General features: G+C 33.4%; 1 protein-coding gene across 1 annotated transcript in view; it reads left to right on the forward strand.

The window, feature by feature from the left end:
* LOC115441874 (nose resistant to fluoxetine protein 6) overlaps positions 1–13,393 on the forward strand; it is a 57,783-nt gene that overhangs the window by 21,569 nt on the left and 22,821 nt on the right. The window contains exons 3-4 of the mRNA XM_037444924.1: positions 9,541–9,722; positions 10,531–10,730. Coding sequence (XP_037300821.1) covers positions 9,541–9,722; positions 10,531–10,730 — 382 coding nt within the window. The remainder of the gene's footprint in view (positions 1–9,540; positions 9,723–10,530; positions 10,731–13,393) is intronic.

Below are 13,393 nucleotides of genomic sequence, written 5' to 3' on the forward strand. Positions count from 1 at the left end.
TATATACTTGTCCACTGCTGAGCACGGGCCTCCTCTACTACTGAGAGGAATTAGGCCTTAGTCCACCACGCTGGCCTAGTGCGGATTGGTAGACTTCACACACCTTCGAAATTCCTATAGAGAACTTCTCAGATGAATGTTGAATTAACAAATGATGAATGAAAGGCACCCAAAATTCATTGTTAATTTTAAAAGAAGCAAATACTAATTGAAATATCTCTCGTAACTCGTACCTATACGTGACACTGTTTTGGTAGCTTCCACTGCATTTTCTTTTTGTGTCACCAAGCAACATCGTTAACCAAAAAGATATTGAACCCACTATAGTTATCGTCCATTACGTGAACGTTTAGTCTGAAGATGACTAGCACGGTGTAATGCGGTGAAGTAATTAAAAGTTACGTGCAGTGGTACTATTTATAGGCAATCCTGGGTTGACTCTCAGAAGAGGTATTCGATCGTTGTGCAAAAAATATATATCGTGTTTCTGTGTTCCATTTCAATAATTTCGGTAACACACAACAGCTTCAATTACCGGTATGGTTAGAGGCGACGATTGCTCTATAGTTTTCCTTATGGCCTTCCTGCCACTCGTTAAGGGATTGTGGGCACGATGGCCGGATGTTGTAATTTATTGTATATCGGAGATATTAGTCTATAACGTATTTGTTGCGCATTGACGACTGATTGCCATTCAGAACAAATTGTGTGATGGCAAACGGACGAACTTACCATTTTTTTAATACTAGCGTAAATAATCATAGTAATAGAGCTACCGACGCGTGCGTTAACTGCGTCTGCGCACCGCAACGCGCTTACGCAAAACCTCACGCGTATTTACAAAATATTTGCGCCTTTAATAAAATTTTGCGTCAATGCAATATTGTATCTGTGTTCTTTGTGCACAAAGTTGATGTTGCATTGTCCAGATAACGCACATATTCGCTCAAGTATACCATGTGTAGTGCTAGCATAACGTGTAAATTCAATTTTCACAAGTAACGCGTGAAAGTGTACTATTCATTTCACTCACACGGCGAATTGACTGGTCAAACAGGCTCCGATGACATAATCTACGATCTGTCGCCCGCCTGACCGGTGTTGTAAACATTTTGAAGTCTCGTAATCGGAGGTATCTAAAATTAAATCCGGTATGCTAAAAGAACTTAAGAAAACCGCATAGTCACGCGTTGTGTAACTTAATGTTTTGTTTAGAATGTGTTTCGTCATTGTAATGACCAAAATCCCAAGGAGTGGTGGTGAAGTTAAACACAATAAGACACTTTAAAATTAGCTACTTATGACTGTACAAGACACAATATATATAACATAATCTCTATAATGTGATAATATTTTGATCAATTAAGTATAAAATTAAAAACCCTTATGTCGTACATCCAATCCACAAGGGTATTGATAAAAGTACGCCGCGGTAACGAGATCATTCACTTCTGTAATTGGATTGGCACATATATACCGGTATGTTTCAGCCGTTGCGAGCCCACACCGCTCTGATTAATTCACAAGCGTGTAGTAACACTCACGTGGCCGATATTGTCGATATAAAGTATTTGTTTAACGGTTTCCGCATTTGTTGAATAGGTTCTCATCAGTGCATCTAAATATATTCGTTATAATATCTGTTTTGATAAAAGCTTGTTCTCGGGAAAGTAGCCATTCAAGAATAATGTAGCGTCTCATTAGTGAAAGAATTATAAGAGTCGATAAATAATTTTAAAGAAACAAACTCTACCTAATAATAGATCTATAACAACCCATATATATATTTATTTTGTATTATGCGAAGATTTCAGTGTGCTGTTTTAATAAAACTACACGAAATAATGACTAATATTTATCTCAATTTTAGAGGCTGAAAATAAATAAGTAAGACAGAAAGGTGATAATATATTGCACTTCTAACATTGCTTGCGGCCGAACTATATTAGCAGATTGTATTTGTTCGGGCTTTAAATAAGCTACGATATTGCAAATCTTACAGTAACTCTCTTGATATTGACCGAAGTCTATCCTTTAGATGTTTTTGCTAATCCTCAAGTAATGTCAACCCTAAGGTGTTAAATCAAATAGAGTGCTAATGCTGGTTGTAATTGTGGTTGCGTCAATGAACATGATTTCAAGTTATACTGTGGTGCAAACGACTCGGCCAATTATCAACTTTTACACATAATTCAAGGAAATTGCTTAATATTTCGAAATATACATTTCTGCCTTCGATTCATGAAATATGGTCGGTCAATTAGCGAGTTGGTGTGTACATCTGCCGACCTAACGAACGGTGCACTTTCAATGAAATCCGCGCGCGCTGTGAAAAAATCCAACCGTTTAACTCTGACGTTGTTAAAGTTTTACGACAATTTCAAAAGGCGCAAATTATTCATTTTATTATTTTAAAAAATATATAAACTAAGTCTGCGACAGTTGATCGAATTTAAACATATTCGTGTTAAACCTAACGAACTTTCAAAGATTATTCAATTAAGCTTAAGTTCGTGATTTACATAAAACATATAACATAATCTTGGAATTATTAAATATTTAAAATAAGCTTTTATTGACGAATTATAATGTTAGTATATTTTTCTCCTACTCCTGGTAAATTGTTAAAGGAAACAAGATCTCCATAATGTTTTTATTGCCTCTTCTCTTTGATCTTAATATCTAATTTCGTTGAGTTTTAGAAATAATATTACAGTAAACAAAAGAATAGATTATTAAATAAATTTATGGTTTAGTTTGAAAACATTAAAATATTTACATATTAAGCTCGACGCAAAACTGTATGATTTATTATGTTTACGCAATTGTGTATTTGGGACCTTTAAACTTTTTAAAATTTAATTTAAATGAATATTCTATATTGTGAAGATCTCTTTCATGATCTATAAACTCAAGATTTAACAAAAATAACCCTTATAAGTCACATTTTTGCCGACAGTCAAGACTCTTTTTCTTAAGAACGCGTAGAAGTGTCAAGATGAAATTTATATCAAATACTCGAGTCTATGGTATCTTTCAGCTATTAAAGAATAAAAAATTATGACCGTTTATGACGCATACTTTGCGATTTACCAAGGGAATCAAATTCTACAGATTAACCTATTCCATTGACCTAGAATCATGAAATTTACCAAGACGCGATGTCTTACAGCACACATAAAGGAAAAAAGGCTTTTTGCCATAATACCTCATATTTAGTTGATCCATTCATTGTGCAAACAAACATATAGGTAATGAGAAGGGCAGATATATTTAGTATACTATATATATCGCTTGGAATATAGTGTGGTAACGATGTCTGTCATTTTATAAGTTTTGAAATAAAAAAAAATTGCAGATGTGAAATTGTATTTATCAATTAATATTAAAACGAGCAAAAAACAATTTGTTGCGTACTGCACTGTGTTAACTAAAAGTAACTTCGGCCTAAAACCGAGGGTTAAAAATTGTGTCAAGTATCAATGTCACCCCGGTGTAACGTGCCGCCGCCCTGTTGGCAATATAAATCCTGCATGCTCTCATTGGCATCGCTCGCACGAACTGCTCATGCTTTAATCGCGCGATTTAATCGCATCTCAAAATGCTCATACAATAATTTACTAATCGTGCGAACATAATTTAGGACGAGCAGCGATTACAAATGGTTTGTAACGTTCGCCCTCAAAAAACAGCTTTCAGTAAGATTTATACAATATGAATTTTGGGTAATGGGTTGGTAATTTTCTTCCAAATTATCACAATGTTTCATACAAAAATGATTAATATACGATTACGCTTCGCAATATTACGAACTATTGTATAGCAAATGGTTAAATAATACCCTACTTATTGCGAATCCATTTAACCTCCTTAACAAATAAGACCTCTACGTTCCTCATGAATCTTCCCCTAATGTTTTGGCTCTTTTAATGCCCCGACGCCTACAAATTTAATGCCAAAGTAGCTGTCAGATGGACCTTGTTAAAGATTTAGAGCAATGCCACGTAAAAGTTTACAAGTTAGGCAACTTTTACGTAACATGCATATGAAAAATAAGCAAGTGAATGCAGAATTGACCGCGAAGTAGGTCGTTGACCGACCCTGACTGAGCACGCGACAACACTGACTGAGGACTGATGGCCACACGTCGCTGCACTTCGGGCACAATTCCTTTCCGATTACACTTTGGATAATGAGGCACAACACTTTCGCACTTAAATGGTGTTGTAAGGTTTACGCTGTGCCTGCCTGCGTGTCTGTAGCATTGTGGCGTCAAAAATACCTGTACGTAGCGATCGAATTAAATTCTATTCAACAAATTATTATATAGGTTTGTGGTGATTTTACAGTAACAAAGTTCAAATATAACGCGATTAACGCTTTATGACTACATTGGAAATATAAGCTCATAGACAATCATTATAAAACATCAAAATAATTTTAGTTTTATTTATAATCCTATTACTTTTATTTTGGAACTCACGTTGGTTAAGTTAGGCCCCATTTGGTCATCCGCCTTGAGTCCGTCTGCCTTTCATTAAACTTTAAAAGTTATTATGAAACAACCGTAATTACAGACTACGTACCTTAATTAATATAACAACCGAATAAAATAATAATTACATTCTCATGTTTATTAATAAAAAAAATGCAAATAACAATGAATCATACGGTATAATTATCAAGATTAATGTTTTCCGAAACCGGCCCTTCTTTATTCTAATTAAGATTTAACGAAACAAAATATCCTATAAAGTACATGATATTCTTTGCACACTAAAAGTTAATGTAACAGACATTGATAAGGGTCTCTGAAATATAACCGAAACGAAAACATTTGTGTAATGATGAGATGAATTGGGCGCATGCCTTCCTTACTTTTAGAGGATTTATAAAAGATTTAGGCGAAAAGCCATGTAGATTCCCCACGCAACGCTAAATATTATCAACATTTTAATGAATAATTATTATAAACTTTTAAATAATTTTTAAATTTATTTATTTCTTTATTTAACATTTAACATGTTTAATAAAATTACAATGGTATTTTGTTAGTCGATAACATCGAGATGCCAATTAGGTTTATATTGGTGCTATCAGAGTTGAGATAGTAGGTAGTAAAGTATATTGACAATTAAAAAACGACAATTGATTACTTATTGCATAAGACACATGATGAGAATAGAAAAATAAGATAATATTTACTTAATGAAGATACATACGTAATAAACTCTTGTCTTAATTTTGTATTATAAAATGTTTTTAAAAACTAGCAATGTTTACATTTGGCAACTTCTGTTGTTAACTTTATACGTAGGTATAATATTTAGACAATGACGAAGCTACGTTCGTTTATCTTCAGACGCACATTACTTGAAGTTGTAAGAGGCAGTTTAACTCTTGAAAGGCTTTTAACTATTTGCTAAGTTGGTCACTGATAAGTTGGCATAAACGTATTACCGCTACAAACTTGTGGAACTAGTCAAGTGTGATCACCTCGCAACATGAGTAAAACCTACATTATTTAGCTTTTATATCGGTATATTGTACGCAACCGTATCGGTATATGGAACAATAGCTTATTTGACGTTCTTTATTTATTGCAGGTCGTATTAAAAAATACTTAGTTTAGTATAATATGCAAAGAAATTATAGACTGAGTAAATATTAATTAAAAAAGACTGTTTTGAAATCTGCATCGAGGAAGTTCTTTTTATCTAATTGTTAAATATGTATTTTCAATTTAATTACGTACTTAAATCAGTTTATCATAATCCTCCGTATCTTGGTTACTTCGATGTTCGATGCACCTAAAGCATTAACAAAACAAAGCGCTGTTAGTGTTACTAGTAACATATATATCGGAATATCAAAAGTTTTGTAAAATTCATAATGTGATTTTTATATTTACATACTTTTATTACCTATCTGTAGAGGAGTAGTGCTATCCAGTATATTTTATTAAACATTTATGAGCGAGAGAAGTACCTGCGTGCGGTTTAAAGGATTTGCTCTTCACTAACATTACGCTTTCATGAAGGTTTATTGCGCTATTTGGAGAAAACGTGTGAACAAATTGATTCGGTACCTCCCTTGTACATTATTTATTATCATCCGTGTTTTTCAGTCATCCTCACGTAGTGTGTTCGTTTTTTAGCGCAAGTCAGGGAAAAAGGTTGCTTTGAGATGTTTTCGCAAAATTGTATTTTTATGTGGAGTCAGAACTATACATGACTAGAATCTGGTAAGCGTGACTGTACATCTTATATTCATGTTCGAATTTAGTGCTTATAGAATGTTGTCTTACGATCGTAATGAATTGAAAAGGAAGGATGAACAGAACTGCCATTGCGGCGGAAAATCGAAGATTGAGAACCGAATGGCTACGGAATCAAATCTCTAGCATACTCTATTCAGGTACCCAGGTCGACACACCCAATTGTATTCCGTATTTCTTCGCTCTATAAAGCATGACTTTGATGTGCCAAAATTCCTCTACTTAAACAAACATAATTACCTTTAAGATTGCTTTTTATAGCAGACGACTGTAGGAACTAAGTTACTTAATATTTTTTTACATAAGTAGCACTCATAACATTCAGTAGATTCAATGGCTTTAGCTATATTAAATTGGTTCATAACAATGACTACACGCAGTTTCTTGATAATAGGAATACATAGAATTGGTACCGATTTAGACCGACTCACATATAAGATCATATGCAAGACCTAACGATACTACTCAACAAACCTGCTAGTGACCACATACTATGCCAGAGGCCTTATTCTCTACGTCACACGTTATTTTGACAGTGCGTAACAAGCACGTAACGCACACCGTTGCATTTAAGATAATAGAAATTGGTATAGAGAATACCATTCCACGCTAAGTTCATAACGTAACACGGCCGCGATACGAGTTTACATTATCACACAGAATAAGGACACTAAAGAGTCGTAAAGAGTATTGCTGAACTTTATTTTTTTAACAGATATTTGTATTATTATGTTTTTCTAAGGTACATCCAAGTCTTTTAAAATAATTAATAAATAAAGCTAAACGAATATAAAACGTATATTGAGCTGTTGAACTCATTCTTCGGTAATAGGATTTTTAGGATTATAACTTTAATTGTCGACTATAAAAATAGGCAACGTCTCCATTACTTTTGTTTATTGCCGAAACAAATGAAATAAAAACAAGCTATAAAAAATACATTAAACTATGTTCTCGTTTGACATTTGTTTTTCATCACCATCACTTCAATTTAAAATAACCCACGAAGTAAGCAAATTGAGAAATAAATTGTCTAACTAGTTTGTAAGAAACAGATTTATTTGCATTTCAAACGATTTATATTATACTCGCAACTAGGGTGTTAAAAATAAATGGTTAATAGAGTGGGTATTGAGCTCCTTCCCCGAACAGACAGCCCTGATAATTGTTTTCATACACTTACGGCGTACAATTAAGGGCGGAAATATGCAAAAAATTAGGAATAGTTGCTTTATGAACACATTTTTAGGTCTTTTCGTAAATGTTAAACTACCCATGTTCCTCGTTTAATTGTCTGTCTAATAGTATTGGTTGCAAATTAATACTAATAGGAGGAAATTCGCTGAATCAACAATTTTAGTGTAATTTTCTTTATAAAATTAATGAAACAATATCCACATAACAAAAAATTTAAACAACTCAAATAAAGGTTTTAAATTGTAGAAATATGATTTTTATTTTTTTTTTCTATATGTATAAAAAAATTCAAATATAATGCTTCTAAAAACACGGATAGCGCGCCGTTTTTCTGAGGGCGCCGCCTTAATTGAACGTGTGAGGTAATAAATAGCGGTGTGCCGAGAGTCCCGTGATCAGCCGGCGTCTGCGTCCGGGCAGGTGAGCGGAAACGTGCCGGATACCCGGGCCGGCGGCCGCGACAGCTCCGAGAATAATCAACCACCAACTTTACTAACATTTTCTCCGCAATTTTTTGCTTTGAGTGTGTTTATGCATTTTTATATAGGTTATTATTTATTTGTTCGGAAATTATGTTGTATATGTCGCAGGTATGTTGTCAAAGTCGTGATATAACAATTTCACGAGTCATATTCTGTCATATTATAACTAAACGGTACATTAATTGGCAATAATTTCTTACAAGTGTCCCCGTGACGTTACAATGACATTAAAACCAGGCAGTTAAATAGTAAGAAATGAAATCCAATTACAATGTACCGTTTAATTGTAATATGACTAGTGAAATTGTTATATCACGACTTTGGTTACTTGCGTGTTGTTAAAAAATCTTGTCTCATTGGTCATTGTCATTTCAAGAAAATATTAAATTTACGTCTCAGTAAAATATTTTTTATTTCTATGTGTTGAAATAAAGTAACATCTACTTCTCGATGCGAGTGCAAATTATGAAAATCTTTATAATTTCCATAGAGACTCGAGCGCAATTAATCTTTTATGAGATATGAAGGATGTCAAGGCAAATAAAAAATTGGTATAAGTAATGTTTCTTCAACGTAATCAGTCCTCGCGAAATATGATTTTTAATCTTAATTTATGGGCTCAGAATAATAAATTGGCTGTATTATATATTCCCACTACAATTTTAAACAAAAATAAACTTTTATTACGTTATTTTTAATTTAAAATAAAATTTGTTTAACTCTGAATACCTCGTAATAGTATATTTTGCTGATGACCTTCCAAGATTTCGCCTTGCCCTATATTTCGCAAGGCTTTACATGTTCTAGAATTAGAGCTACTTACCGGTTTAATTAACGTACTGAAATAAAAACAAAAACTTTTAACGGTCTAACTACTTCACTGACCGGTATTTTGAGGCAAATTCCATTAGGAGTTATAGCAGTGGCAGCGATAACAGAGGATTAAAGTCTTAACATATGAAAAGCGTGGACGGTAAATCACTATTGTGATTGTAAAAAAGATCGTGCAGCTGTTTGTGCGCTCAAATAAAACGAGGAACCCTTTTTTGGATTTTCACATTAGCCGACATGCAAATAATAGGTAACACCTAATGGCATCACATATATTCAGGACATATTCGCTGATTGCATCCGATGATTTATAACATAAATCTAGAATGCTATTACTTTAATTAACAAATGCTAGAAATATGTCCTTATAAATTTAAATGTAATTCGCGCGAGGTTTATGTTAATAGGAGTGTAGCACCTGCGTAGGGAATGCTACAAAGCTAGTTATTAAACTTGGCACAATGCGTTTCAGTTCAGAGGTTCTTGGAATAGAAACATTATGGATAACATAAATAGGAGTAATTGTTTTTTTTTTAATATAGAATGCGTGTTAATCTTAGCTTCGTTCCCGTGGGACACTTTTTACAGATCATAAATCTTACTGTGTATTTTTCGGGATTAAAAGTCGTTTTTGCTTCTCACTAACATCTAAACACCTCCACAAACTGTTACATTTACTATATATTAGTAAGATGTAAACGTATGTCGGAACTAAAGATAATATATATTCAAACTGATCATTTTATATTCCAGTCTTTGACGCGTCAGGTCAGTACAGCCCGAATGTGTTGTTCGGCAACGAGTACTGGCTGGGCTCGCTGAACGCCTGCCGTGACTTGCAGTTGTCGCAGTACCATGCGCAGACGCCGCCCTTCCCGCTGGCATTTTATGTCGCCAGGATCAACCTCACCTTGGACAACGACCACCTACCTCAAGTAAACTATTTAGTTAAAAAAGCAATTTCGTCTTTGTTGCAAAGTTTTATGTGGAGGAAGTTAATCAAATTTTTGCTTAGTCATAGCATTGAAATGACTGACGACATGAGTAGAAAGCTGTAGGTTTTACATTTGGATAATAATCTGTTTTAAACGAGTTTGTATATCAAGCTGTTGTTATGACAGGTGAACAATAAAGTGCCATAACGTAGAATCCAGTTTTACGTAACGAAATACGGAACTCTAAATAAAATATTCAACATTCGTGGAGATAAGTCCTTTAGCTGTCATTTTAATACCTAAAGCCCTGAAGTCTCTGTGAAGCAATTTCAATTAAAGTTCACCTGCGTTAAGCGCAGACCGTACAACGTGTAGATACGACATTTTCCTGTCTCTTACATGTGGTGAAGTTTAATATAAAAGTTTTATTAGTCAGGCCACTGATACAAGTGCCACACCATCGGCAGCGAAACTTTTTAGTGGGGTATTGTGGACCTGTTTTCTATGATTATAAGTTTTTTCCCCGAGTAGTGGAAGCATTTTGTTCAGCTTATATTTGGCTCATGATTCACGTAAACTTCGCTCATCATTATATTGGGTCGTCAGATAATTCGGAGTCTATTTTACCTCGATAAGGCACTTTTGTGTGGGTGAGTCCGCGAGCAAGAGTTAGTAAACTAAATGTGATATCTATAGTTTGCCATTACTTTCTACTGCCCTGATACAGGAGTCCCATTTGAAATCTTAGGTAAAAGTATTTGCTATATCCATTTTCTTTTATGTTCAAACTAATATCTTGATTATGCAGAGCAGACTGATGCTGGTTGGCGAGTGTGTGCCAGCGTCTTGCAGCGCGGACGCTCTGAGCTCTCTCCTGAAGGCGTCCGAGGTTACAGCAGCTGAGCAAGCCTCTGCCGCCGGACTCACCGCTTCTTTCCAACACATAACAGTGCGCCCCGTCCCAGGCGCCTATGACGTGTTTGCTGATCCTAAATTGCTTATTATTGGGTGAGATTTTAATGTGAATTAATAAAGAACTGCTTTATATAATACAACTATTTCTAACGTCCATGTAGACTGTGAAGTTTCATATTTTATTTATCGCACGTAGGTTACATAATACATAAACGGAATTTCTGTTTTTTTCTTTTAGGTAATTAATCTAGTGATTAAAAGGCGAAACTAAAACATTGTTTGGTTAAATTGTTATAATAATTTCTGCGCATTCTTCCCGGTTTTCTGGAAGCTCCTTCTGCCTTTGAAGTCATAAGGAAATGCTAAGACTGATATACATCTTCATTACGAAGGAAGTTTAGTGCGCCCCTTAACCGCAGACAAAGCAAATCTTAGTACAAAGTCGCTTTATGTTTACTATAATGCCGCATGCCTTAGTTAGTGTAATGCTCCATATGTTTATGCATCTAACTTGACATATTATTAAAACAATTAATTATCCCCCGAATATAATAAGAATATAATGAGTTTTTTATAAAACACGTTCCGTTATCTATATATTTAATTTCGTTACTAGCCTGTGTTTTATTTTGTTACCTAAGTATATAAAATACTCCAAATACAGAGTTTAAAACGAATCGTATCCTAGCACTGTTATTCTGTAACACAATAAAAGAATTAACTTAAAGCCCCGATTTAGTTCAGATCCAAGTATAGTTTCAGCCATTAACCCTTTTATTTTCAAAATTCGAATAGCTATAAATGATTTATTCTTTATAAATAGGTATTTAAAGCAAAATCTAGTTCCACCTGTAATATGAGTATTCACAGACGAGTGCGTTCGTAACACCCGCTGGCGATCGCACTTTCAACGTGTTAATATCATTTCCAAAATGAAACTTGTGCGGCTATCGCACCGGAATTGGAATTGTTGAGGCGGAATTGGAACAGAGCCGCATAGAAACCTCAAACTTCTTTTATCGGAAAAAATTCAATTCGTTTTCTCCTTAAAAGCTGTAAAGTGAACTTCTATACTTTAATTTTGCTTTGATATTTGGTTCGCTGAAAATTTAAGATGTTCATTATTTTTTATAAGGAAAATTATGACTTTTCAAACAATACCCAAGAATATTTTAAATTAATTTCGAAACTTTTGAATATGTTACGAAACTAGAGGTTAAATAAACGTAGTTTCAATTAGGTACACTCATATCTTCATTGCCTTTGACCGCTATATCACAAGTAAAAACTGTAAATTACATAATATTGCAGTAATAGCTAACACTAATTGCTTTATATGTAAACTTTACACATTAGGTTATGAATAGATTATAATTTATTTCATACTATTGTCATTGTACAAAATACATTTTATTTTTAATTTGACAACATTGTATCCTTAAAGGACTGCTTCAGAATATTTTATTAAAAACCCAACGAAGATTACAGGTATTACATATGTAATACAGCTATGTATGTAATCTATTCCGATATTCCAATAAAGTTAGCGAGCAAACACAAAGTGGTAGATGCGGGATATTGGTTAGCCACGGAGCGGCGCGCCCTAATCTCACTGTTTCAGAATGATTTATTGCTTCGAACACCATTAATAAAACCTCATTTGTGAATATGTAACACAACTTTTGAAATCGCAATCTGTAACAGAATTACTGCGAAATGAAGTTACGGTTTCAGTAAAAAAAAATGAAAGCTTGATAATAAATTGTATCAATAAATATTTTTAGTCCGCGGCAGTGAATTATGAGTAATAGTTAATTAATATTTAAAATAAACGATTGACTGACTGCGTAATCGAGATTCACACTCTAACCAGCCTCATAGATATAATAAATTAGACTGAAAATATTTATGAAGTTTGGGTTTAAGCGCCTTATAATATTTTTTAACTTCTGGCTGCTCCATTAGATTAACTAGCAGAGCAAACATTTTTAGGATTATTTAAATACTTTACTTTTATACAGAGACTTAGTTTGTTTTAAAATAAAAAATAACCTAAACGTAAAACAGTGTGTTTTTGTTATGTTATTTATCTATTTAAATTTAATTCCGTAGAAGTATTTGTATAAGATACATTGACTGATAAAAACTTAAAAAAAAGCGCTTACCAAACAATATAATATGCCAGTATTCAATTATAGCTTTCAATTAATTAGAATATAATTTCCTACTTTGATTGCCAAGGTATGCATTTTACATCCACCCTACCCTTTTTAGCTTGAAAAATAACTTTTCTTTTCAACTTATAGCTAAGAAAATATCATTATTAACGTAAAACAGGTTAATAAACTATTATTAACCAGTTTTACCTTAATAACAATGATATTTACTTATGTGGCTTAGCATAAATTGTTAACCTTTGTCTGGCATTTAACCTCACATTATTAATTTAATTTTGATAAAATTATAAACTTGCTGGTAACATTGAACTTTCGTTTAAGTATTAAAAGTTGAAGCGAGCTAAATTCTCATTTTAACATTCCGATTCGTATAAATATTTTTGGTCGTAATTTTTTTTTTTGACATTTTCCTTTTATTAAGTGTATATTATGTACCCTAGTTACATATTAAGTTGTATAATTTGTTAATCCTCAACCTCTTATAAACGTTCAATAGGATTAAAGCTGTTACATCTAAAAATATATGTTTACAATTTGTAAGGTTACACGTGTTCCATTGATGAAAATTGTTATTTACTA

Source organism: Manduca sexta, chromosome 28 (genome assembly GCF_014839805.1).
Source record: "Manduca sexta isolate Smith_Timp_Sample1 chromosome 28, JHU_Msex_v1.0, whole genome shotgun sequence".
In the NCBI taxonomy this organism is placed as follows: domain Eukaryota; kingdom Metazoa; phylum Arthropoda; class Insecta; order Lepidoptera; family Sphingidae; genus Manduca; species Manduca sexta.